Here is a 27,878-nt window from a genome sequence, read left to right as displayed (position 1 = left end):
CACTGCTGATGTCTTAGTATCACCTAATCCTAAGGAACCCTAGGAGAGTTTCTACTCCCAACTCTTTTGCAAAGTACGGTCAACTAGAACTAGTTGCTCAGGAGGTTATCCAGGTAGGTTTTGAGTATCTCCTACAATGGAGATACGTTTAAACAGAATTCCCTGTGCTTCAGTTTGTGCCTGTTGCTTCTTGTCCTGTTACTGGGCGTGACTGAGAAGAATCTGGCTGCATCTCCTTTACTCCTTGCTCTCCCCTCCAAATTGGGTATTTTTACACTTTGGTAAGATCTCCCTTCAGCCTTCCCTTCTCCAGGCTGCATAGTCCCACCTTTCTCAGCCTCTCCTTATGTGACAGGTGCTCCAAGCCCTAATCATCTTTGTGGCATGTTGCTGGACTCACCTGGATATGTCCATGTGTCAGTCTTACTTGGCAGCCTAGAACTGGACCTACCACTCCAGACATGGTCTCACCAGAGGTAGGTCACCTGTTTGTGTGCTGGTGATGCTAAGGCAGCCCAGGGTGCTGTGGACCTTCTCTGCCGCAATGATGCATTGCTGGATCATACTTAACTGCTTGTCCCCTGGGACTCCCAGGTCTTTTATCTGCAAAGATGCTGTCCAGTCAGTAGGCCCCCAGCCAACTGGTGCTTGGGATTAATCTCCACTTTGGTAAATTTCAGAGGTTTCTGAAGAAGGTCGATAGCATCACCCGTGGATGGATCTGTGATTTTTGAGTCTTGTTCTTGCTTCTGAGATGTTATTTTTGATGTAAGTTATTTTAATTTTTGAAGTCCTAGATTTCATATCCTTTTTCTGAAGGGACATAAGATTCAAATGTGTGTTACTGTGCATCAGCTGTAACCATAGCATGTGTTCTGAGCATGTGTGCTGTCTTTCCATATCAGGCATATGTTCCACATAGACCTCAGTGGAACAGCATTAAGATAAAATTCATTACTTGACTTTTGCCAGCCAAGACATGGCAGTTTTTGCAGCTCTACTGATGCATACCGACTTGTTAACTGCTAGTCACTCAACTGTATGTGAGTTTATTTACTTGCTAAGGAAATAAGTGGGTATAGCAAACAGAATGCTCATTAAATTTGCGTTAATTATATTAAAGTTTTCCTTTTGAAAACTAGTTCTTCCTTACAGTGATAAAGGTCTTGTATGGTTCAGGCCAAAACAGATACTGAGAGACAGTAAAATTACCTTTTTTAAATAACTATTTATTTTACCACGCTGGCTCTGTGTTACCTCACTTCTTATGTCAGCCAAGGTCTATGGTTTTCATAAGACAGTTATGGGAACATTGACTTCACAACTCTGTCTTATATCCCCAGGCAACTTTTTCGGTGAGGTGTTTGATATTTAATACAGCATATAATCTTTTCCTTTAAAAGAGTGAGGTAGAAAATTCTTTGATCAGTGGACTGTCTTTACAGAAAGGAATTTTTTCCAAATTTGCATTACTAGAGCAAACAACATGGCTCAGTTTCTTTTAAAAAGAACAGTCTCCTTAGTTTTTCCTGAAACAACAATGGAAACATCTTTTCTCCTGAGTATTTAAAAGAATAGAACAGTCGTGTTTTATCAGATTTTCTTTTTAAGGAAATATTCTTGTTAAGGAAATACATGCACTGAAAATATAAATATTTCACAACCATGTGGTTATCTCCACACTATAAACTGGTAGTCAGCTGACAGTCTTTTTGAGCAGGTGGTTCAGCATGTACCTGCAGACAAATCTTCCTTCTCCATCCCTCTTCTGTTCTGTTCTCAGTCCTGGGAAGCGATTCCAGCATTCCGTCATTACTTGTCTTGGATCATGCTTTCTGAGGCTCACAGGCAGAGTTGAGCAACTTACTACTCATACACAGAGCACACGTAGCATGACCTTTCTCTGAATGGATGACCTCTTTTCCCTGGCCCATCTTTATTCTTCTGGCAGAGTTGACAAATTGGCAGCAGAACAAGATTTGGGGGTATATTTTCTTAGATTTGGCACTCCCTTCCGAGGTAGCATCTTCTTCCTATGAGTTTTTATCCCATTCAGATTGATGCTGAGCAATGATGTCCCCTCCATGTAAGTAAAAATGAAGATGTCTGGAATGCAACTTCTATCTTACATCTTTCTGTTTGCAGAATGCCAGTGTTCGTTCCTTTCTGGTTACTGATGTTGTTACTGCATTTGCTCTGTTTTAGTAGTCTTTTTTTCTAAATTGTTTTGCTACAGTCACAATATTACATCTTGCTGTGTGGCCGGGACATCTAATTGAGCTGACGACTTACCTTATTCATAAAGATTTTATTGTGCTATGTCTTCACTAAGTCTTAAACAAAACTATAATTTACTCAAAAAGTATTTCTTGCTGACTACATGATAGCTTAAGGCTTCTACTGACATCTGTAGAAAATGTGGTGATTTTTCCTTTAGTGTGCACATCTGCCTATGAGGAATGAACTGAGATGACAAATAAGCAGCTGGTGGGTAAATTCTAAGGAAATGTGAAAATTTATTGAAACATCCTTTGCTCGGCACTCAAACATGGTGCTTGTTGGTGTCATTGACAAGCTGCTAATACCTGAATCGTGAGACACTGATTTCAGTTGCATTGCTTTTCAGATCTATTCTTCTATTCCCAGTGAGTTCAGAACTTCCTGAAGTCTTCATGTGCCCGCTCTAAAAAACTTGGAGACATAATACAAGCCAGAGGACTGAAAAACAGGGAAGGGAAAGGGAAGGAAGAATGGGGAGTAGGGGAAGATAACTGTTTTCATATGAAGTGCATGTGCAAATTAGTTTACTTTTATATATACTGTATTAAAATTGCAGTGTGTGTATCTATCCAGGGTAACTGGTTTTGTACCTTTGCAGTGAAATCAATATAAATACAGGAGTTCCTAAACAGTTCCATAACAAAAGTGGATTTTGAAATAGATTCGGGGAACGTGTGGCACCCCACAGGCTCATCAATGTTATCTGAGGCCACCTTTAAGTCTGAAAAGACTGCACCCCTCTAACTGTGTCTTATTATGCTGTTACAGTTCTTCAGCATGGGTCAGAACCTTAGTATGCATTCGTCCAAGTTTTACATTTTTGTTAAGACAAAGACCTACTTACTGGTTTTGGTCAGCTCTTCTGTTCTGTTTTTTAGGGAAGGGCAAGATATTATGAAGATACCGTATGTTTTCTCTGAGTTGGATGATTTCAGTATAGCTGTTTACTTTCAACTTCCTTCTTATATTTAGATACCAAAGTTACTCAGATGTCTTTAGAATTTTACAGTACAGAAATGCAGGCGGGCAACTCCTATATGTCAGCCTTTTTAGACTGAAAAGAAATTTTAAATTACAGCTGCAGCAAGGCATGTTGGGTTCAGATTGTATTTCTTTATGGCTGATTAAGGATTTTGACAGTGGAGGGTAACCGGACTGAGTTCAAGATCTCTAGTTTTTAAGTCATTGCTTTGCTATAAGTTTCCTATGTTGACTTCTAAATTCATCTGAGGCCAGTTGTACAGCAGTCATTAGCATCCACTTGGTTAGAACAACAGACAGCAGTTCCCGGAAACAGTTGAGTATGTCTTAATAGGGAAGCGGTTAGAAGAGTCATTCATACTAATTAGATACCATGACACTTTAATTAGGACAATGTCAGGATATAAATAGAAATATCTGATATCTCTAAATATAGTGAGACTGTAATATTGTTTTAACTACAGGTACCGGGAGGCTATTCACAAGTGGGATGAAGCACTTCAGTTAACTCCTGAGGATGCTACGCTTTATGAGATGAAATCACAGGTAAAGCATGACAATTCTTTATCAGTTTAGCAAATAAAACAGAAAACATTGTGCTTGTGAACAGGTACTGTGCAACACTGTGTAGTTGTTCTGTGCATAAACTACAGCACAATTCAGGTTTTTAATTTTTCCCAACACAATGGGGTATCTTTAAACAGGAAATAATGCTGTTAACGCAGCCAATCACAATAAATAGCATCTTTGTTTAGGACATGAATTAGGATGTTACAATGTGAAAGAAGCAACTGAAATATTTAAAAATTGTTTTGGGAGGAGCAAGGAGGGCCTTATTGTGATGATTAGCAAATTTGACCGTTATAAATCTGCCTGCTCTTTCTGAAGAGTTGGCTTAATACTATCAACACCAAACAGGGATGCCATATACAAAATACGTGTTGCAGTCTGTTTTCATATTAAGTGTTATATAGATAAATGAATCTTGGAAAAGACCATTAGACAGAGTATACATATGATGTTAATTCATCTAAGCCTTTATTTTAAAGCTGTTCCGAGGAAAAAGACTTGCCAGCCATCAGTGCCTCACTTAAATTATGAGATCAGTTTGTAATTTCAGTGTGTGCTTCCATGGCTTAGATGCCAAAAGTCAAAAATGCCAAGATCCTTGATTTTGTTTCGATTGGGAAGCTTTTGTCTCTCTATCTATATGCAAGGGGGCAAACCCACATTTTTTTTTTTTCTGTATAAAAAAAATGCTCTTCTGCAAAAATTATTTTAATTTGGATTGAGGATGAGAACAAGAAATGTATGGCTTCTTTCAACCAGCTGGACAGATTAGAATGGGAAAAATTATTTTTAGGCTGAAAAACACATTGTTTAAAGCAGGAGAAAGGAAAAGAAGTAAAATCATGGTACTTCAGTGAATGTGTTAGGTAATTTGTAGGAAGCTTGCAATATTGTTTAGTTTTGGTGTTACTGTAATTCTTATATTAAAAAAACCACCACCCCCTCCCCACAAAAAATCCAACAAATGAACAGCACACAACAAAAAACCAAACCAAACCCCCCACCACAACACACGGCCAAACCCAAAACCCCAGACCAGCAAAACCCCCCAACAAACCCCAAGAAGTAAATCTGGTTGCTTTCCAAGATGTGGTGACTGCTTTCTTTTTTTTTTTTTTTTTTCCTGGATGCTATCACATCTCCTCACAGTCATGAAGTGAAGAAGGTTTGATTCTGCAAAAGAATTAATTGAATAATCGTAAGCTCATTTCAATGAGCTTTCATTTTACATAGCTGTGAAAGGTTTAGGTCTTACTTGGTTTTGCATTTGGTTTGAGAAATACTTTATGGCTTTAAAGGTTTTTCTTCCTGAATTATTTTGGGAGTAGTGTATTGTTGGATTGCTTTGTCAATGTATCATATGTGTATAAGGGATCCAGACAGACTGTGTTAGGAAAAAATCATGGAGAGGTATGTATGAAGGGCTGATTTTTCACGTGATTCATTAATTCAAATGGTGTTGGTGATAAGACGCAGTAATTGTTTTTACTTTGATGCTGAATTTTTCTAGTGCAATTAACTTATTCTGTTCCCACATAGTGCTGAAAAGCGGGCATTTGTTCTCCCCACTTTCTCACCAGGCTAGTTTTATAGTCAATTATTTCTTCTTAACTTTTAAAACAATGGCAGATGTCTTTTTAGGAAAAAAAATAATAATCTCATCATGTTGTTCAGATCTTTGTGGAAATGTTTCTTCTGCTGTGTTACATTCTCTTAACTTGGGCATGCTTAGGATCAGATCTCTGTGTTGTTTAGGTAGCATGTTAGTATTTACAGATCTCCTATATGATTTAGGTGCTTGCCTGCATACTTCTGGAGTTCTGTGGCAAAAACCATCTTAAACATGTAAACTTCCATTGAATATTTAATTACCTTTGGATGCCTTTACATTGATGCTAGCTTAAATGAAAGATCTGCCTAGCCTAGTATCCTGACAACTTCCAACAGTGGATAGCTGGGTATTCATACAAATGGTACAAGCATGTAGCAGTACTTCCCCCACGATGCTTTTCCCAGCCTCCAGCAAGCTTTGACCCTGGTACTTCTAAGTGTTTAGAAGTGTTTGAAAGGTTTTTATTAAAAAAAATTGTCTCATTGCTTTCTGCTGTCATGTAAACAATTGGCATCTGCAGACCTATGTGCAAAGGATTTCAAATCTTGAATGTGCACTGTAGGAAGAGACAGAATAATACAATTTGGCTTTAATTATCAGCTTTCCAAGTTTCCATAAAGGTTGTTAACTTATCTAGCTGTTCATTTGTACATTTAATCTTTAACTCCACTGGAAAATAAATTCTGTTATGTGAAAATGGTATCAGTCCTAAAATGTTGGGGTTTACTATCTTTTGAATAAAACAGACCATCTAGTAGGATTTTTTTCTAGGGTGGAAAGAAATGGTTCATGTGCTTTGGTGCTGACTCCTTAACACAGGGTGTTTTTGAAGTAGCCTCTATTTTGCAATTAGATTTTCTTTTTCTCTTTTTTTTCTTAAAGTCAAAAAAATGCTCTTGAAAAGGACAGCTATGCTCAGTGGGACAAATTAGTGAATAGCTGTCTTGTAACAGTTCTTTATAAGGGTCTTCTGTGAATGCAAGAATTAAGCTAGCTCTCCAAAAGTATTCTAATCGGAATTGTACTAAAATTAAATATTTTCACAGTGAAAATAACAGGAGAACAGGAAATTAATGTTAGCTTACCAGCATCCGAACTATGTGACTTTCCCAAATGGATGCTCACTACAGCATCCTTCAGTCAGTGCTCCAGCTACAATAACTAATACTGAGGGGTGGTTGCTACTCAGCACTCCAGTCCCTGTATTTCAGCTGGATGTCAAAACTGAGTTGGAGGAATAAGGCACGCGGCTGTCCTGCCGACCAGGAGGAGCTGAGAAACTAGCTCTGTGACTCTGATTTTTGAGAAGTTATCTTTGGCTGTCTAGTGAAGCCGCTGGAGTGTAATGAAACCTGAAGGAATGAAGGAACCCAGGCCTCTGCTTCCACCATGCCTTTGTTTCCTTTCCTGAAGAGGAGAGCAGTGCTGGGCAGTTGCACTGTTTCTCTTTGGTTTCACTTTCTGATGTTGTGTAACACTTCTGTTACAGTGTGAATGAGAACACTGTAAGAGTTTATGTACAAAATACACATTTACAAAATCATTGCTGGAATAATTTTAACTAAACCTCTAATCTTTAAATTGGTAACATCTTTAGTACATGTAAGTAATTATTACAGATGTCTTTTGGAGTATGACTTATTCTTACTGGAAGCTGATTGGTATAATGTGTAATTTAATACCTTCCTACTTTTAAAGGCACTAATGTGAGCTGTAAAAATCTATTTTTGCCAAAACAGAAATACATAATTTATTCCAAAATTATTCTGGTTAGTATTTAAATGATACTGTCTTAGGGCTGAGTATGTTATTCCAGTCCATGATACCAGCACAAATACTGCTGCTATTATTGTGTAGCTAAATGAGAAAATTTCGAAGAACTGTACACCAACTTCAGCAAGGGTTTGACCAGCATTGGGCCTATGAAAATCTTGTCTGGGTATGTGAGTCACATACTAGGGGAGGTGATTCATGTTAAGAATGACTTTCTGTGATATGCAGAGTTTCTTTATGGTCTATACTGATTTTCTTTCAATAAGGAAAGGTCTCCTCATGAGGTGATTTCTTTTGAGAAATGACATTGGATGGAGTGTTTTGCATGGGCTTGAATATCTGTATACCATGTCACATTTGTTAAGATAATCTTATGTGGGGTTATCTAGCAGCTTCCCTGTTCATTAGTATTTCCTTTCTCAGCAGCGAACTTAAATACCCTGTTGTTTAATACGCAGCTCAGATAACTATGCTAATGACACAGTAGGAATCTGTAAATATTTATGGTAAGTTCTGTCAGATCTGTATTTTAACAGATGTGGGGACAAATGTCTTCCAGTGTTTCTGAAGAGTGAAAGTCATGTTTAAATTTCCCAGTTGTCAATGACACTTGCAGTAATTGTGTTTCCAGAAAAACATATGGGCATTATGGAATTGCTCAACTGCTTTAGAAACCCATAAAAGTTCTTGAGATTTTTTTTCCGTTGCTCTCAGCCCTCTGTTCCGCTTAAAGATAGATTAATGTGGTGTGTGGAGAGGTTAGGGGTCACTTAAACTGTTCTTTGCATGCAACATCAGTGTATATACTTAATATTCCATTGTCAGCCTAAACTGCTCCCCCATGGCAAGTAAATGTTTGTGCAGGCAGCTAATTTCTGTATTTTGGTTGCACAACGCGCCCCCCCCCCCCGCGCCCCCCCCCCCCCCCCCCCCCCGAAACTTAAAACCCACAACAGCCTTGTATGATTATAGTATTAGATAAATAGTATCATAAGTGTATTCAAGGAAGTGTATGAAGTCTACCTATATTAATGCAGTGACTAAGACTTCTTGAAATTAATTGTGGACTAAGTTTCTTTAACATTGACTGAATTGTTTTGTTACTGCTTTGAATTACAAAGATGTAGGAACAGGCTTTTGAGACATTCTTTGAATTTGGGTCTGAACGTTTGTATGCTGGACCCTGTGGGACTCTTTCCTGAGTGAAGAGAGTTACCAAAGGACTTGCTACATTGTGTAACACTGTTGGGAATCAGGTACTCTTGCTATTCTACACTACTCCTGAGAATTTGCCTGGTTCATGTAGCTCATCCAGTAATACTTCTACCTCAGATCTCAGAGGACATTGTTGAACACACTGTGGAACTATGACAGTATTGCTAAAGTACACAATACAATTGTGTATAGATATTTATAGAAACAAGTAAATAAAAATGTAAACAAACAGGTTTATTTCCATTTAATAAGCTTTTTGGATGTTTGTCATAAAATGTCTGAGGATCTAGTTTCTGTACAACCCTCCATCTTGAATTCGCATTCACTGAACCAGACCAGAATTTCAGATGTATTTTTTTTTAATAGGCCAAACACATACTCATATACAAATCATTCCATTCCCCTTCTAAAGTGTGTGCTGGTTTTTTTTATTTTGTGGGTTTTTTTTCTTAATGTTGAACTCAGTGAAGAAATAATACCAACTTCCAGCCATCCCTCTTCCTGCTTAAGAAATGATGAGGGTCCTAACATATGATCAGACTCACAATCCCAAGTTTCGGTTATGACAAATCATCTAATAATTGATGATTATTTTTAATTGTTTTATTTATTTTTTTTTAACTGGGTGGTAGTGCGAAGGGTTTATCATCAAAACATTGATGTAAACTCTGCAAGGCTATGTAGCAAAAGGCATTGCTGTGTGGTGTAGTGGCAGTTGCTTTACTGCATGGATAAAGGTAAACTGCTTGTGGGTGGGAAGAATTTTATGCATCACTGTTTCGAAATGGGTTTCTGGATGGAAGAAGAAATTGGAGTTTCACTGGACTTTGAATGTATCTATATATAGTGATTCAGCTGCAAGCCAGTGAGCTCATTTTAAACCAGGACTTACTCAGATTCATAACACTTCCAAAATATTGTGTGTAGGACAGGATGGGTCATTCTGCTGCCTGGATTTTTAATACTTGGTCATTCTCCTGATGACAGTTGCTATGTTTAATTGGGGTTTTTTTGCCACTGAGTTCTGTTAATTATTTAATCTGTCTGATGTACACTTTTTTAAAAGCTAGGTTTATTAACCTAAATCATTCTAGTGACAAGGTTTTTCTTTGTTTTAATGCATGTAATAACGTTAAGTCTGTTGGAATAAATTAAATTCTGAAAATCCACCTACTGAACATCTTCGTAAGGTATTTCCCTCTAGTAATTTTTAATATATATATGCATGAGAGTCTTGAGATTTTTTCTGTGTATTAAGATTTTTTCCCCTAATTGTTTGTTTAGTTTTAAGAATATTTTCTCATGAAGTGTTGTCATTATAATTGGAAAATAAAGAGGCAATGAGATTACTTAATTGTGAAACTTGAGTGCCATCCTGCTGATTTGTTTGCAAGTGAAAATTGATCTGAGAAATAAATTTGAGAGCAACAGGAAAAGAATAGATTCTTAGCCTGTTAGCTCTTAGAGGTGTGTTTATAAGCAAGCACACACATCCTCATCTTTACCTTAGGTGATTCTGGCAAAATAGCCTTTTTCTGCCATAGCTTGTTTCAAAACAGATCAAGGACCTATTTTGCTGGTAGGATTGTCTCTTTTGTGAAGGTTTTCCCCAGCATAATTTTGATAAGTAAATGCTTAATATCTTCATACTGTCAAATGACATGGTTATATTTGTGCATTTTTCTGAATGCTTGGCCATCTGAAGACTCTTTAAGTTGAGATGCTAAAACATTGAGGCAGAGGGATTTAAATGGAATTTTCAGTGATCTGTAGTTCCTTTGTGAAGCATCATGCTATTTGTCTGGTCATTGAAAAATACCCAAATGCAAGGGAATTGGTTTCTCTAAAAAACAATGATCTGTTTAGAAAAGAAATGTTGTGCCTGAGTACTCCAATGGTTTGTGACCTTTTTAGAATAATGCTCGTTTGTTCCTGTTTTTGCTAGTAATGTGGATGTTTTTGCAGGAAGTAACTATCAGAGAGTGATAATTATCTCTGCTGTCAAAAAAGCCCTATCAAACCCAGGTGAAATGGGTGTAAATGTAACTTGAATCAAAAGAGAGTGCACAAAGTTACTGAGGAAGTAATGTAACTATATGCAGGTCTGGGTTGATGCTGATGATGGCTTGCAGTTTAGAGTCAATTGTGCTGAGGTAGTCCATAAAGGATTAAAAGAGGGTCAAGAGTTTGTTGCGTTAAGTACAGTGGAGCTCCTAGCCAGAAACACGTGCCACATGGAGGAGTTCACTTCGCCCTTTTGAAACGAATTCAGCCAAATCATGCTTATTTTGGGAGGAGCCTGTGCGGGTGTGTTCTATCCAGAGTAACTGTTTCAAAACAGTTACTGAAGTTCATTGCCTTAAGTGTAAACACTTTAAGAAAATAAGAAACAGTGAAAATGAGGTAAAATTGAGCAAAGGTAAGAGTAGCAGCAAGCATTTGACAGAATTTCGGTGTGGGGTTTGCTACTGGCTTCCAAACTGATGTTTCAGTCACACATCTAAATGAAAAGATAATAGTTTTATGATCAGCTCAAGTATTTCAAGCATATGGGCTGAAATGAAAGACCTGGGGGCATCTTTGTTAGAAGCAGCAAAATAGACCATTATGTTCATGCCATGTTAGAGCAAATAAGAGTAACTTACTCAAAAAGAGGTAAATAAAACAGATAATATAGATTTCTAAAGCAAGATGAGAAAATCAAGCTGTATATGGTGGAAAGTGAGAGCAAGACCTTGAAAAAGACATTGAGTGTCAAATTTCAGGTTAAATAAATGCTTTTTGCACTTCAGCAATAATCCTAATATGTTCTTATATTATTCATCATACTTGTGGGTCAGCTGGGGTGAAAGTGGTTGCCCACACATGAGTCTTACTCTTGTGGTTGACATTCTCATCATACCATAGGAATGCAGTTGTCATTTGTTTCTTACACTGGTATCTGTCACCATAGCATGTGGGTGTCTGAAATCATGATCTCAGAGTGATGCAGGTCTTCAGGTAATGTGCCAGTCTCATGGTGGTCTTGGAAAAATAAGGCAAGCTTTGAGGCATGTTATATATCATGAGTTTTGATTTATAGGCTTAGTTATGGAGATTCAATGCAAGGATTAGAATACTATGGTAACAGGCTGACACGAACCTGCACTGCTGAGTAAGAGATTTCCACAGTCGGCAACTTTTTTATTTTTTTTTTTTTTTGACTTAGGTGACTTCATGTCTTAAGTTAGGCTTTGCTATGGCAGAGTGCGTACTCTCCAAATACAACAGTCATTGTTAAGGGCTGTTTCTGTGTTGAATTACAGGGACTGGTTCTATAGTTATATCATGCACACTGCAATTGTATTTGGTAGATTCCAGTCTTCTATTAAAAAGAAGAAATGCAACTCAGGAGTTTTTCAGGAATACTTGCTTTTTTATTGTGTTTAATTCTTGGTGTGTTTGTCCTTCAGTGTATTCTGTTACGCTTCTACAGTGTAGGATTTGTAGGGAGGAAGGGAGAGGGAGGGACAACTTCAGAAGCCATTAATCTACTTGTAATAGAGTTGCTTAAATAGTTCAGATGAATCATCCTCTAGCACGCCAATTTCTCTGCATGGGCTATAAAATGATCTGGGTGGCTATCTGAGATTAGATAACTAACTTTTAAACTAATAAAAGCTAGGTAAGATGAACCTGCCCTTAGTTATTGAAACAATGGTGGTTGCCTGGGTAATCCCAGAAGACTTAAATCTGTTTTCAGTTGTGCTTATTCCTCTTATTTTTCTTTTTCTGTCATAGGTCCTGATGTCTTTACATGAAATGTTCCCAGCAGTGCATGCAGCAGAAATGGCTGTCCAGAGAAACCCACGTTCCTGGGATGCCTGGCAGACTTTGGGACGTGCCCAGCTTGGATTAGGAGAGATAGCACTGGTAGGAAAACTAACAACATTAATATACTAAAATTGTAAACCGCATCCTCTGAATTGCGTGAGAGAATGAAAGTACAGAAATACAAAGGTATATGAATATCCTTATGTAACCTGAAAGCAGGCACGGAAAAAGGTTGCTGATGTTTATCTCCAGTATTCCCTCTACTTCATTGTTTTTCACAAATGTTTCCGTGTGGTTTTGTTGATGGGTTTGCAGAAGATCTGCCTAGCTCAAAGCCTTTTGTGTTATATACTATATTAATGTGGTGGCTTTATGCAATAGAATAATTAGGTTGACTTAACTGCATATACTACGTTCTGGGTACTGTACTGCTGCAGCACAGCTCACCATAGTTTAAAGATAAAGTGCATTTCCAGCTGATATTCAGGCTCAGTTTTGTACATGCCTGCTAAAATTCTTGTTTTCCCTGTCTCCTACTCCCCTGTTTCAGGTGCAGCAAATCATATATGCTTATTCATGCTTTCCTCTGGCTCCTTGACCCCAAATGGTGGTTGAAATTGCTTCTTAATAAGAGAGCAAAAAGGCTGGGAGGCTCTGCAGTAGCTGAAATACATCTTTTATCTAGCTGCAGCTGTATGCCGTGGTCTTGTCCTGGCTACATGATGTGATGCAAAGGGAGGCTTCCCCTATATCGTATGACCCTCTGCCTGTAGGCTATACACCTGTAAATAATATACATAATATAATAGTTTTCTGCTAGTTAGTATGGAAACATAGTGAGTGAATTTTTTAATTCAGACATGTTCACGGAAGTCCATTAGAAAAATAATTCATGGTGAGCTTTCAGATGAGGAAGAATACAGGTTTTAATTTATTTCTATTAGAAGTAACTGTGTGCTGGTTTGATTCAAGTAATTTTATCATTAATCTAGAGTGTTTTTGCAAAGTCACAATGTTTGGACAGAAAATTTTCAAGACTGAAAAAATAATTATGATTTTTTTTTCGAAGGAGGCTAACAGATTATGCAAACCCAGTTTCTTTTTAAAGTGTAGTAAGGAGCACTATTTAAAGAAAACAAAACAAAACAAAAGCTGTTCTAGGGGAAGGTGTCCCTACACATGGCAGGGGAGTAGGAACTATATGATATTTAAGGTCCTTTCCAACCCAAACCATTCTGTGATTCTATGAAACCCAAATGATGAGAATGACGTAAGACAAAAGATGTTAGTTGCAGATGTATAGTGTGCAACAACCTTATGTTGTTGCAGTACCATAATATGAAATATTTAATATAAATTCATGCATATCTGCATTGCATAACTGGTGACATTACATTGGCTTCGGTGACATAAAAGGTAAGAGTAGGCAGATGGTCTGTCCTGTCTGGATCTACAATCTGTGAATGTTATCCTTCCTGAGTGTCAGAAATTTTCGCTGTAAATTATGTGTCAGATTCTAAAATGCATTAGTCTCAGGGAAGTCAAGGTTTTATTTCCTGTAAGGATCCTAGGCAGCTGATGCTGCTTATTCTATAAAAATATGCTGCAGTTACGTGAATTATAGATACTGATATTCTGATACTAGTTATACCACCAGGTCTGCTCACTGGATCCTGTAAGCTTTATCTACATTGGCAAGTCATATCACACCAATAGGAGTGGATATCTTGAGTCAGTAGTGCTGGCGATCCGGTGTTGACATTACATTCATGTTGTTCTACTGCAGAGTAGCACTCCAGGTGTTCTTTTGTAGTGCGTTGTTGAGCTTAATCAGAAAGCCATCTAGTTTATGTAGTCTGAGACTATTCCATGATGCAAGCAAACTGAAACATTTTAAGTGGGAGCAACCAGAGATTTGCATCAAGGTACATTATTCATCTGAAACAAAACACTGCTGTAGGTGCTCCTGTAATGTTAGACTGACCTTACTGTCTGTGAAGAGAGGGAGGAGGAGTTGTCACCGGGTAGTTTGCTCTCTTAATGTTTTTTTCCTCTGTCTCTGTTTGATCAGGGAGCCCAGGGGTGGGTAGCTCCTGTTGGTGTCTCTAGTTCTTTACTGCTGGCTGTTTCTGCGTTTTTGCCTTCCTGTCTTTAAGGCATGTTGAACTGCCTTCTGATGACTATATTCTCACCTACAGAGAAGAACTCGGAGGGTTATTCTAAAATGCAGACAGTGATCACTATTTTATTTTGGAACAAGTGATTTTTTAAGGAACCTTAAAAGGTTATGACAGGAGTAGTATTAAAAGGTTAAGTGATTTAATAATTATTGAACCTGTGGAGGCTTCTTGACCAGGTGATCAAAGTCATAATTATCCTTTTCCATTAGTCTTTCATGACCATGATTTTCTAATTTTTCACTGCCTTACATTTTTTACAAAGAAAAGTTAATAAAGCATAATTATCAGGGCTTCTTAGTAATGTTTGAGATTTGGGAATTACTACCCCTCTCAAGGCAGCTTCTTCTGTTTCTTTGTTTCATTTCTCCCCGTCAGTGTCTGTCTTCACTACCCACATCCTGCCAAATGGTCTGTTGTAAATATTTTTATTACTTTACAATGAATGATGCACTTTTTCTTGGGAAAAAAACAATTTACTGAATTTCAATTTCAAGTTTCCCAGGCCTAAAACACAGCTTCTAAACAAATCTAATTTTTATTATGATCTGTGTAATATATTTTTCAAATGAAAAAATACTTGTTTTGATTTAGATTTGTTAGACTTGCGACAAAGTGAGATAAATTAGCCCCTTTGTATTTACCATTTCCAAAAGCTGTTTGCTTTTATTTTCTGAATTTACTGTGTGGGGTAATTGAACAGTAATACTTGAATATGAGCAAGCAGAACTTTATTTCTGTAAAGGCAGAAATTCCTTAGATTCTACAGATCCAGTTTGCAAGAGCATACTCTAGTAAACTTTGCAACATGAATGTAGAAACTGCAGAAATGTAGTCAGGCTTGCAATATTTTTCTCATTTAATTGTAAACGTTTATCAAATTATATTTACTGTACTGGTGTTGACAGCTTAAGCAGTAACCATTTCACACTGATACCTTCATTAGAATAGTTATTCCCATGAGTGAGTGAGCCCCACGCCATTAAACAAGCAAACAAAAAAAGAAAAGCAGCATTAAGAAGACCAATTGAAAGTGACTGAGTCTCCTGTCCTGGAGAAGTTCATAAGCCATCTGGACATGGTCATGGGCAGCCAGCTGCAGGTGGCCCTGCTTGACCAGGAGGTTGGCCCAGATGACCTCAGACGGTCCTGGCCACCCTCAGCCATTCTGTGATTTTGTGACTGAAGCTTACACCCTGTTGTGGGAGGGGACCACTAGGTCAAATGTAGAGTGCTGAAGATTACAAAGGTTAGTGGGCAGGTGTGTAAACATGGACCAGTTGTGTGTGCCTTTTATTTGGTGTTTTGAAGGATGTGGTTTGCTATATTGTTACTAAGTAGTTTAGCAGTCTTTTAAGTGTGACACTACATTTTGTAAAAAGAATTAAGCCTTGACAATATGAATGCTCAGATCAGCCCTTTTATTTATCTTGGGAAAAAAAAAAAAGGTTTAGATCTTTCACATAATGATGGGAGTTACGAACTAGCAAAGAGAAGCATTACTGCATTTTGTTGTAATCCAGCTAATTAACATAACTATGAATTTGATGGGATGTTTCAAAATGTTACTATTGTAAGCATGTAGAAACATAAAGATTTTGATATTCAAAAGGAAACTGATGGTTGGCTTTCCTTTGAAAAGCAATCAAGCCTGTGCTTCAGATTGTGTTCCTATCAACTTGAGGGGATAAATTAGTCAGATTTTATTTTTATAGATTTCTATGAGATTGAAATATTTAATTACACTGTTGTGGTGATCTTCCTTCTAAGCACAACAAAATGTATGGATTTTTTTGTAGTGACGGCATATTTATCATTATATGAATATAGTTGATACTTACTATGTACATAAATGAAAAGAGAAAGAGGCAATGCAGTCTGAAAAATGGCAACCTGTTTTATAATTTGGACCTAGAATGTCTTGTTATTCCATTTACAGTTTGTGTGTCACACTTTAAAAGGTACTGCTGCTGCTCTCCTTATCAGGATTGCATTGGAACAGGCTGCCCAGGGAAGTGTTGAAGTCACCATCCATGGAGGGTATTTAAAAGGCATGTAGATGTGGCATTTGAGGACATGGTTTTGTGGTGGACTGTGGTTGAACTCGACCTTAATTGTCTTTTCCAACCTAAATGATTCTATGATTCTGTAACATTTCTTTAGAAAATAATGAATGTGACAGGGCATATTGCTGTCCTGCCAAGTCCATCTTGAGCTGCACTCTGGTCACATACGCATTCTAGCATATAGTATTAGGGAAGTATTAAGTTGGAGAGAAAATAAAATTCTTTGTCAGTTAAAATGGAGTTCTGTTCAATTCTTTTCAACCGCTTTAAACACTCATACCCAGTTGTAGGTAATACCAGGTAATAGACAGTAATACTAGCTTCCTCAGAGGTCCTGTGTTAGTCCTGCAGCCTCCAGCAGCTATAGTGTAATAACTTATTTTTTTTAACCATTGTTGGAAGTCATAAATATATTTTGATAACCCACCTAATGATTTTTTTTTTAATTGCGTGAAAAGAAATTTTACTCGGAGGTGATTTGTATTTTGAGTCAAGAAAGCAGAAGGGCAAGCAACTCTGCAGAAGTTTGAATGCCCTTTCTGATACATTTCTGGCAGGGATACTCAGTTCTTGCCAGTGTTCTCTGCTGACTTAGCTGGCATCTCTTGTTCACTTCTCTTGTCAGATGCTGAGGACTTTTGAGGCTCTAGCCATGATGAAGTAGTACATCTCCACTTAGACCCTGTAATTAAAAGTATTAGCAAAACAGATGTAGAATATATGACACACTTCTATTGGGGAGAAAGTTGTTTTACCATTAGTTTAGAATTCTTTGTAATAATGGTATCAGTATAAGTTGGTAATGGAGAGATAAATGTTTTCTGTCCTCCTGATATACAAGTTAAGAGCACTTTGGGCTTTATTTTCTTGGGCTAAATTTGTCAATTCCTATAACGGGATGGATTTATTTTAATCTCTCTATCATCCTGGGTGTACTAGAGCATGGTATAGAGATCTCTATGACAGAGGCTGCCTGAAGCAGTGACTTCTGTAGAGCGTGCTGCAGTGTCTTGCAGGGATGCTCACTGAGGTGTAAAGGCAGACAGGCAGTAGATGTTGTGAGGAAAGGGTGCTGGGAAGAAGTGAGTTGGTACAAGAGGAGATCTGGGAAATGGGAATACATCGCCAAAGCAAAAGAATAAACAAGAGGAGGATAGAAATGTCTTCAAAAAAACAGGAAGAAGGAAGCTGTGGAAGTCAGGAAGAGACACCTTGAAGAGAAACTTGGAAATGGACAACATGGCTGATGGGAAACTTTCTGAAACTTTAGTCTTTACAGAGATGTGTGTCTGGGGCTAAAGAAGCTGAGGAGATCTCTATCAGTTGCAAAAGCCATTCATTATGCTCCTGTTCTCCTCTCATACATCCAGGCTCAGGCACTGTTCTCTGGCCTCTCATGCCAGCTATCAGACACTGCACCCCAAGGAGGACGTGTGCTAAGTCAGCCCTGGGAGTGATGCATCTTCATCTATGCTGCATAAATTCTCTGCAGTGGAGAACCTCCAGCATAAGAGAATTAAGCTAGCATAATCTCACAAACGTCTACAAAATAGGAACAAAGACTTCTATGGGTTTATAACTTGACCAAATTCCCATAGATGAAAGACAATAATAGTCTCTCATACCTGGAATATTGCTTACTATATTTCAAGTCTTTTCTCCAAAATATGAGAGCACAAGAACCTTTGAATAAAATGGTTTTATAAACGTAAGAACTGCAAAATATTAAGTGGTCATGTCATTTTTGAAGACAGAAGAATTATTTCTGCTGAAATGAAATTACCAGAGAGAAAATTTTTATTGAAAAGAAAAATTAATCTGAATGGAAGAGTTGCGTAGAAAAGCTCTGACAGTTTAAAGTTAAAATAGATAACATATTTACCTTTCATATTATGTCATATAAACTATTAAACTAGAGTGAAAGTATGTGAAAGAATTGGATATTTTTTTTGTTTAAATAAGAGAAGTACAATGGAGAGTCCTTAAATATGCTAAAATTTTGCAAATGTCTCTTTTCTAAAGGTTTCTGTGAAAATTATTTATGTTCACAGTGAATGGTATAAGAGATAAGACTTAAATTCCAGTAAAATATTAACATAGAATCATAGAATAGTTTGGGTCAGCAGTGACCTGTAAAGGCCAGCTAGTCCAGCCCCCTGCAATCAGCAGGAACATCTTCAACCAGATCAGGTTGCTCAAAGCCCCCTACACCTGGCCTTGAATGGTTCCAGGGATGGGGCATCAACCATCTCTCTGGGCAACCTGTTCCACTGTTTCAGTACCCTCATCATAGAATTTTTTTTCCTTTTATCTACTCTGAATCTGTCTTCTTTTAGTTTAAAACCATTACCTCTTGTCCTATCACTACAAGTCCTGCTAAAATTTCAATCCCCATCTTTCTTATAAGCCCCCTTGAACTGTTGAAAGGCTGCAGTAAGGTCTCTCAGGAGCCTTTTCTTCTCCAGGCTGAGCAACCTCAACTCTCTCAGCCTGTCCTCATAGGAGAGGTGTTCCATCCCTTTGACCATTTTTCTGGCCCTCCTCTAGATCCGCTCCAACACGTCCATGTCTTTCTTATACGGGGGACTCCAGATCGGGATGCAGTACTGCAGGTGAGGTCTCACCAGAGTAAAGGAGCAGAATCACCTCCCTCGCCCTGCTGGCCACGCTGCTTTTGGTGCAGCCCAGGATTTGGTTGGCTTTCTGGGCTGCGTGTACACATTGCTGGTTCATGTCCAGTTTTTCATCCCACCAGCACCCCCAAGTATTATGTTGGATGCTGTAAAAAGAAATAAAAAAATCCATATTTAAGTGTCATTAAACACAGAAAAGGATTACGTATAGATGTATACACATCTTCTACTGATGGACGTCCTTCGAAATAGGTCAGATTGTGTCTGTCAGATGTAACATAAAGGCCTAATACAGACCTTGGGGCCAGATGTGAACTGCATAACCTCTTAAAATGCTCCCTTACATTTTTTTTAGGTTATAAAAATGTGCTAGAAAAAGTATAGTCTTGATCAGAACAGCCCTTTACATTTAAAGACTCTGCAAACCAGCAGAGGAGTTTCTGCTTATGGTACAAATTGTTTGCTACAGAACATCCTCTTGTGAAATGAAATCTAAAGTATTTTGAAAATACAAATACATAGTCTCTTATATGCTGCTTTTCAAAATGAGACTAGAAATTCCAAGTTTATCTTGTGCCTCCGTGTTTTCCTGTAATGCCAGACAGGCAGTTGGAAAAGGAGATTTACATCTCCATCAGGGGGGAAATTAGAAGTAGCACTGTTATTCTTTCTTCTGTCTTAATGGAAATTAACGGCTGTGGAAGCACCCGCAGTGGCAACATAAAATTTTGTGTGGATGATGGTTCTGTATTTTTCAGTGTTACATTGCTGCTTTAAAAGGAATCCCATTGAACTTCTGCAGCACTTAGAAATTACTTTATTATTACCTATTTTTAACAATGTTATACACAGTCTTTTTTTCTATATTTCTATGTTTTCATGCTGTATTATATCAGTCATTGAGGCAGCTTCTAAGCTTATCAAATGTTACCTTATATTTGACTACTGTGTTTGGGGTTGTTTATTGTGCATGAGCATCATTATATAGACAGGTTTTAATTAGGGGGCCTCTTTCATGGAAGGCTTAAAAGCAGATGGTGTTTGTTTATATTTTGTTTTCAACAGAAATAAAAAAAAAAAGAGCATTTAGTGTTTACTTGTAGCTCATGTGTCCCTGGAAATTAAAAGCTAGCAAAGCTGAATAAAATGACACTGTTTTGCAAGAATTGCACTGTACTCCTTCTGTTTAAAGTTCAGCATGCTCCTACACTTCTGAGCTGGCTGTGGACCAATAGTAAAGATTTTTCCTGGAACTGAAAGGCTGCCTATTACAACAACAGTAAGGCTGATAGCATAATCAGCATTTCTTAAATCTGATTTATATCTCTTTTCTGCAGAGTTCACATCATTCAGAGCTTATATATTAATCTGTACCAGCAGAAGGATGACTTGGCAGTTTCTGTCTATGTAGATGAAAAGTTATGAATTTTCAAATTAATTTGGATGCTTTAGGTATTTCTAAATTACAACAGAACGTGGAATTCAATGGTTGTCCATATGTCTTTAAAGTCTTTATATGCAAGTTGCTATAAATTTTCCCAAATATAATCCAAATCCATATCATCACTGTTTTCCCATCCTACAGGAAAGCTTCTTCTATCATACAAGAGTTTGGTCACTCATGTAGCCATTTCCATAACTTACCATACAGTCATAAATGTGAAAGACACACCTGCCTGTTTGTACATACACATAAGTCTGTGTAGGTAAGGTCAGTCTTGGCCTTTTCACTGTTGATATAACTATAAATACAATATTGTGTTGTGATTCTTGGTGTATCCTTTTTTCAATATTGTAGCAATCTCTTATTGCCAAATATCACATCTACTGGATTAGATGGTCAAATTTTTTTATGTATTTAACAACTTCTGTGTTGAGTATTTGTATTTGTGAGACTTTTCCCAATTGGGCTGAAATACAGGAGAAACAGTATTGACTGTACTTGCTTGTATTAATATTACATTGTTCATAAAATTATTGGAGCTCTTTCATAGAGCAATTCTCCAAGTTGGGAATCTATTTGCTAGTTTTGCTTGTTTCGGTGCGTTTGCAACCACAAACTTGTTACAGAAACTGCTTTTCATGGGGCTAGGATTACTCTAGTATTAGGTCTGTATGTGAAATGGCTACATGCTATTTTAAAAGCTACTTTAAAATATTAGTGCTACTTCAAATCCCAGTCATCCCTTTTCTGTATTTCTGTATCTGCTTTTGCCTTCATGTACCTCTGATGGTAGGAGAAAAGCGGGATAGAAAACCATCAAAACAAAAACTATTTTTCTTTTACCTTTTTATTTACAATATTATTTTTTACATGTGAACTTTTATTCGTGCTCGTGTTGCTAGATGCCCGATTTGTTCATGCATTCTTGGTACTTTCAGGAACTTACATGCACAGTTCGCTGGGGGTGACGATCCTGTTGATCTTACAGCTGAGGGAGGATTGTTCTACTAAAGACAGACGGGAGTAAAAACATTTTTGTTGTTGCTTGAATGATGTATGTAATATTTTTTGGTTAATTTCTATGATGAAATGTGTACACTTTAAAGTGTTTCTTCCCCATTCTGTTTATAGGCAATCCGAAGTTTCCAGGTGTCCTTACACATCTTTCCAATGAACCCTGAAGTATGGAAAGAGGACCTTTCCTGGGCAAGAAAGCTACATGAACAGCAGAAGGCAACAAAGACTGAGGCAATGCAAACACTGGCAAAAGAGAAAGATCTTGCACAAGAACCAATCCCAGACTATGACTTTGAAAGTGATGAAATTGTGGCAGTCTGTGCTGCTATTGCAGAGAAGGAGAAAGCTCTTTCAGCAGCTAAAACGGTAGTGATTGTGTCTGCTTCAGGTACAGTAGAGACTGTTACTGAGAAGGAGAATTGTCCTACAACTCCTGATGAAACTCTTTTCATCAGAGCCCGATAGAGCAGCCTTATGGGCTGCCATAAGAACGAGTGTTATTTATTGTATTGGGCTTGCTTTATTTTTGTTTTTTGAGCAGTGGGAGAGCCTATAAAAGCTAAAGAACTGGAAGTTGATTTTGTTTTGTAGATTTAAAAAGCAGTCACCTGAGTCGTTCCATCCATATCTCTGGAAAAGAAAGCGAAGAGTTGATCCTAAAAATCTTATGAACAAATGTAATACTAAAATGCTCAACTACATTTTAACAACTGTTCTCATCTTTATGTCTTTCATAATTTTGCAAATTAATGTCTACATTTTTGCAGTAATTCATAAGCTTCTGTTTAAACTGTAAAAGAAAAAGGGATTTAAAAAAAAAAAAATCTGTTTCAATCCTTACTCGTTAATTTTATTTTTCTTCCAGTTAAAGTGTGAACTGTTCTTTGTTATCAGAAGTCTTTATTTTCATTAAGATTACTTTTTCTATGAGGAAGTTCCCTATGAAGCGGAGGTGGATTATTATTTCACTTGTGTGTGTGTGATAGATTGGGCTTCTGATTTGGAGTCAAATGAAATCAGTAGAAACCTTTGTGTTGCTTTCATAGGTGGATGGGTTAAACACTTTCCGATTAGATGAAAGGAAATGCAAACAAGCATCTGAATGCTTAGTTATTACTAAATGTTTCAACAGATGAAAGAACATTCAGCTGAGACTGAAACTGGCCTTTATCTTGAGTGCTGTGTGACAGACATCACCAAAAGTAAAATGGTGGGAGCTGGAAATAGGTACGTCTGAAGTGTATTACATTTAGTCTTTTCTTTCCTAGTGAGGCTAATTTCATAAAAAGAGTCAGTTTGTCCTGATTCTCATGTCCTGCTATTTAAAGTATGTTCTTAATGAACCACTTTTTCAGTACAGCATTACCTGAGTCTCCCTTTTTATCTTTTTTTTTTTTTTTTGGATGCTGTGGTGTGTATTCACATTGTGTTAAGAGGCATAACATAGGAGATTTGTTTGGTGTTAGTCTTTCTTTAGGGAAGGGGGCCACAGAAGTGAAGTCAGGTTGTTTCTTCGATGCACTCTGTTCTGGACTGCTCTCTTTTCATTGTCTTGGAGACATGGTAGAGATGGTCACCTCCTAGCTGGACTTGAAAAAATGGTCAGCTGAGGAGTTCCCGGAGAATTCAGGCTTGGGAACACATCATTTCTACTTCATTTTTATGACATTTTGCATGATAAAAACATTTGAGTAATAGTTCTGTAGGTGAGTGAAACCTTTTGAAATCAGTCGTCTTTCCATTTTCCATATCTGATTTCTATTTTCAAAATAACACATTTTAAAAGAAAATAGTGTTGCTCGAGAGCATAGTGATTTTTGCAATAGAAGGTGCTTTGTAGAAAAATTACCTCAAATCACACTTTCAGTTGAATATCTTTATTTAAGAGAACGCTTACAGACTTTGCAGTAATTAATTATCCCTTTCAAAAACTTAATTGCCATGTTGTACTTACTAAATTTTCATTAATTTTTACAAGATTCTTCGGAATATATTTTTGTATTGGTGTGAAATTTTGGATCTGTACTTGCACATGCACACTTATACTTTTTAACATCTCCTCAGTATTCAAAGTAATCATAATTACAGCAACTAAAATATATTAAGAAATCTAAAAAATTACCAGGTCATATTTTCATTTGTTCTTTTGGTTCAAAAATAAATCTTAAATGCTTACTGAATAGGCATTAGATTAAGATATGGTTTGATAGATGGTTTAAATTGTCCCAGTTGAAGAATTTTTTAGTCTCACTTTCCCTAAGAACTGAAATAATACAATCTACTCAGCCATAGGAAGAACTAGTGTGAGAAGGATTTGGACAGATTTCTTCAAAGAGGAGATGATTCCTAGAAAAGGAAATGTGTGAGAAGCTGTAAAGTTATGTTTTCATTTTGGAAGAGATCAGCTATAACCCAACACAATTTTTTTTCTTTGCACTTTATACTTGCATCAGTGTTATGTATTTACTCATACAGGAAGGACTGCCTCCCTTCTTTCAGAGCTCCATGTTATCACAGAATCTGTTTCCAATGAAATGATTCACAAATTCCTATTGACTTCAGCACTGCTGGGCCAAAGTAATGGAGGGGTTTGTATCTACACCATTGAGCAGAATGTCCATGCTGGGTTCAAGGGATGGTTGTTTCCATCCTCTGTACTAAATGTGTTTCCCTTCTGATTAGACTAGGTTATAAATTCTAGTTATTGTCAGGACCATAGTGTTTTATAGAACACTGTAGAGCGAGTAAGTCTTCGTGACACTGTTAAACTGGGAAAAAGTGCAAAAATTGATGATTTAAATATTGGTTTTTGTGCAGCATGCCGTGTTTTGCATGTATAGGAACTTTTGGATCTGTTTGAATAAAATACTGACTGCTGCTCACTGATGCCTGTTTATTCTTTTGTTTATAATAGGAATAAAGGTTACCGTTGACCATTTTAGAATTTAATCAGTTGGCTTCTCCTGTCTCTGCTGACAGGAGCAGAGGCACTTTTTACTGTTTACTGTTTACTTCTGTTTACTATAACACATTGTTAATGAGTTATAGTAAAAAAAAAAAAGACATATCAGGAAAAATGTTTAATAAAAGGTAGTGCTCAGTGCTTTTAAACCTCTCAGGGGTATCTAGATGAGAGGGGCCCAAAGGAGAAAGCTTTTGTTATCAAAAACAGGATGTCTGTGAAGAACACTCCCACTTTGCCATCAGGAATTCATTTTTATTGCTCTTCATCATCACTAGTGGCAGTGGCTGCAGTAGCTTCCGTGTGTTTGCCTCCCATATGAATCCTATATTAAAATGGTGGACTGTTGCAACGTTGTTAAAGTGGAAATCTCAACAACAGTTGGTTAGGTGGATTAATTTTGCTTAATTTAAAATCTATGGTTAAATATTCAAATACTTTTTTTCCACCTTTGAATCTCTTTATATCCAGTGGAAAAAGATACACAGCCTCAGAGGGCCATTCATGTGCCTTGTGTTAGGTAAATGTCTTAAGATGAGCTGTATCAGCCTCCCAAGGTGCCTAATTTCTGTTGAGTACAAGGAAACTGAAGGTGACTGACTGGCAGTTAACTTCAAATGCTGAAAGAGGGCAGATAAATTCCACTCTTACAAACAGAGATAAAGTATCTTTTAAAAATTCAAACATAAATTGTACTGAGAGAGAATAAATCCTTTCTGATGACACTAGAAGGTAGAAATAGCACCTCAAGAAATAGGATTTTAAAAGTAGTTATGGAGGGGAAAACAGCCAATGTAACAGTTTACTGTAGTTCCAGATAGTTGTCTGAATATCTGTTGGTGTTGGGGATCAAGAGTAGAGCGTAACGTTGGGAACTTGGCTGGTCATACGAGGTAAATGCCCCCCAGATCCTAAAACCAAGGTGAAGGAGGCAAAGGCTAATGTTGAGGGCAGGTGCTCTTTTATTTTAAGCTCATATAATGGCTGTAAAACTACAATATGTGTAGTTAGGGCTGGGGCACAGGAAAGCAGAAGCATGTGGGCTTGTTTTTTTGTCAGGTTGTGGACACCGTGTGTTTATTGTAGGTTGGTATCATGGTAACTTCTTAAGTAGACAGGAGTCCTTGGCCAGTGGTATTTCCAGAGAGGTCTAGTTTAGAAGCAGGAGCAGCTTATGATAGTTCGGTCACGCCAGATGTGCTGCCCTGGTTTTGAGGGCTGATTTTCTAAGAGCTGCAACTGTAGGAGCTTGTAGGGTTTGTACAGGGTAAATGATCAAGGGGAAAGATCAGACGTGGGGAACGAGTTGACCGTTTGGGTTCAGGAAGCAGGTGTTTTAGACTTCAGTTGGTTTCCGCATCCAGTAAAGCTGGCAAGTCTAGGACAAGGCCTAGGTGTGGAAAGATGTGGTGGTATTTACTAGCTGTAGTAGTACGTCTCCCTTAGGAAGAATAGATTTGCAGTTGTGTCTAGGAGTAGAAGTAAAAAATTTAGTAGGAATGTTCTTGGTTAGGATGATGGCTGGTGCTGTCTGAAGATAGTGCATCACATTCGTTTTAGTGCTTTGGCATTGCGTCTGTAGCACACCAGTGTGGGTTAGGCAGTCCTAGTGTTGCAGACAGCAGAGATGTATAAGCTTGATTTAAAACAGGATCCTACAGCCCACCCTTACAGTCCAAGTCCTCTCTCAGTACACCCTGCACCCTAAACCTGGGCCTGATCGTAATGCTAATTTATATTATTGATCAGAGATTCAAATTAATCTACAAATTTTCATAGAAGCCACTGTCTCGTACAGATGCTGGCTGTTGTCCTGCCTGTGGTGGGTAGATCCTTCAAGCTGGGCCACAGAACAAGGCCTTAAATTGAGTTAGGGCTGGGGTTTGGGGCATGGTATAGGTGGGAGGTCTAGCAGTATCTCTGGATGGAAAGCGTTCTGTGAAGCGGTGGGCTGGGACCTGTGGGCAGGACAGACTGCTGGAAATGAGGCAGCAGGACTGCCAGTCACAGGACTAGCAGAATGGAGTTTGAGAGATACAGTTTTGGTATGAGAAATTGTTGAATGGCAAATCTGTGCATTTTCTGTGAACACAGACGATGGGAGGGTGCATGCAGGTGTGGAAGACAGGCTGTTTCAGGGGTGTATGGGTCTCTCAGGGCTGGAAATGGAAGGGAGCTTTTATGTGTGAGAAGGGAAGCCCTTTTGAATGTATAGGAACTATTCATAATACATAGCAGGAAGATAAACTTTTATCTTCCATGTGACAGATTAATCTCTACAAACTTGTAGCTTAATTTTATGAGATTTATTGTTCTCAGGGAAGCTGAGGAAGACAATGTGTTTATGGTCAGTGTGGATGAGGGTGCCAAAGCTGAGTGGGACTGTTGGACAGGTAAGGAGACATAACTGTCACCCTAAAAAAAGCCACACTTTGCCCAGTCCTTTTAGCCAGGCTACTTCTGAACACCCTATCTGTGTTTGCAACTAGGCAGTAGAGGTGCTCCCATTCTGCCTTTGTGCACTGCCACTGGGTTGTGGCTGGCAATTCCAGTATTGCTCAGCAGACTTGTAATCTGTGGGCTGGTTGGGAATCCTTGGGTTCATTACCAAGGGAGTTAGTGTTGATGATGTGTGCTGTCAGTCCAGTCCACTGTACACACCAGCAATGCAGCGGGCAGGAGGAACACCCCGGGCTTATCGTAGCAAAGCTACTTAAGAAGGTCTGTTCTTGCTTAAAGATCTTCCAGACCATACATATTTCTCGTCAGTAATGATGAATAATAATAAAATAGTATTAGTGAAATAATAAATCAAATGAGAAACCAATAAATAATAATAAGCCCTTGCTTATTTAAATACTTACTGTACACTGTTGATATTCTGCCATTGCGCACAGTACCGATAACATAGGTGTGCTGCTTTGGGCCAGCTGCAGAGGTGTGGTACAGTGTTGGTACAGGTGGTGTGTCCACAGGTGGCAGTCCCACCTTCCTGCTCTGCTGGGTATATTTCCTGCCTTGGGAAGTATGATGGGTGTATTCTATTTGTTGGTCACTGGTAAGCAACAGATCATGGTTAAGTGGTTTAATTGCAAAGAATTCAGGCAGACCTTCGTCTCTAGCTGCAGTAGGAACTTGACTAATACTCTTCTCCAGCTTAACTGGTGCAAAAGTGGCTTCTGCTGCAACTATTTGTGTAGAGATTTAGCTTCACTTTCTACATGTATCAAGGCAAATAATCTCAGCTCCTCCTGTTAAAGGAAAATGTATTTGATTTTTGTTTGTGTTATAGAATTGTATCATAGAATCTTTTAGGTTGGAAAAGACCTTTGAGA

The 27,878-nt window shown here is 37.9% G+C and overlaps 1 protein-coding gene across 2 annotated transcripts in view; it reads left to right on the top strand.

Moving 5' to 3' along the window:
• The window catches only part of TTC33 (tetratricopeptide repeat domain 33), a 48,363-nt gene extending 23,900 nt beyond the window's left edge, over positions 1-24,463 (top strand). For both annotated transcript variants that reach the window (XM_055699634.1, XM_055699635.1), the window contains exons 3-5: positions 3,726-3,807; positions 12,212-12,343; positions 21,696-24,463. In XM_055699634.1, the coding sequence (XP_055555609.1) occupies positions 3,726-3,807; positions 12,212-12,343; positions 21,696-22,046 (565 nt within the window). In that variant the 3' untranslated portion in view covers positions 22,047-24,463. The remainder of the gene's footprint in view (positions 1-3,725; positions 3,808-12,211; positions 12,344-21,695) is intronic.
• The last annotated feature ends 3,415 nt before the right edge of the window (positions 24,464-27,878 follow it).

This window comes from Falco cherrug, chromosome Z (assembly GCF_023634085.1).
Source record: "Falco cherrug isolate bFalChe1 chromosome Z, bFalChe1.pri, whole genome shotgun sequence".
Classification (NCBI taxonomy): Eukaryota; Metazoa; Chordata; class Aves; order Falconiformes; family Falconidae; genus Falco; species Falco cherrug.
This window is presented reverse-complemented; position numbering and strand designations above follow the sequence as displayed.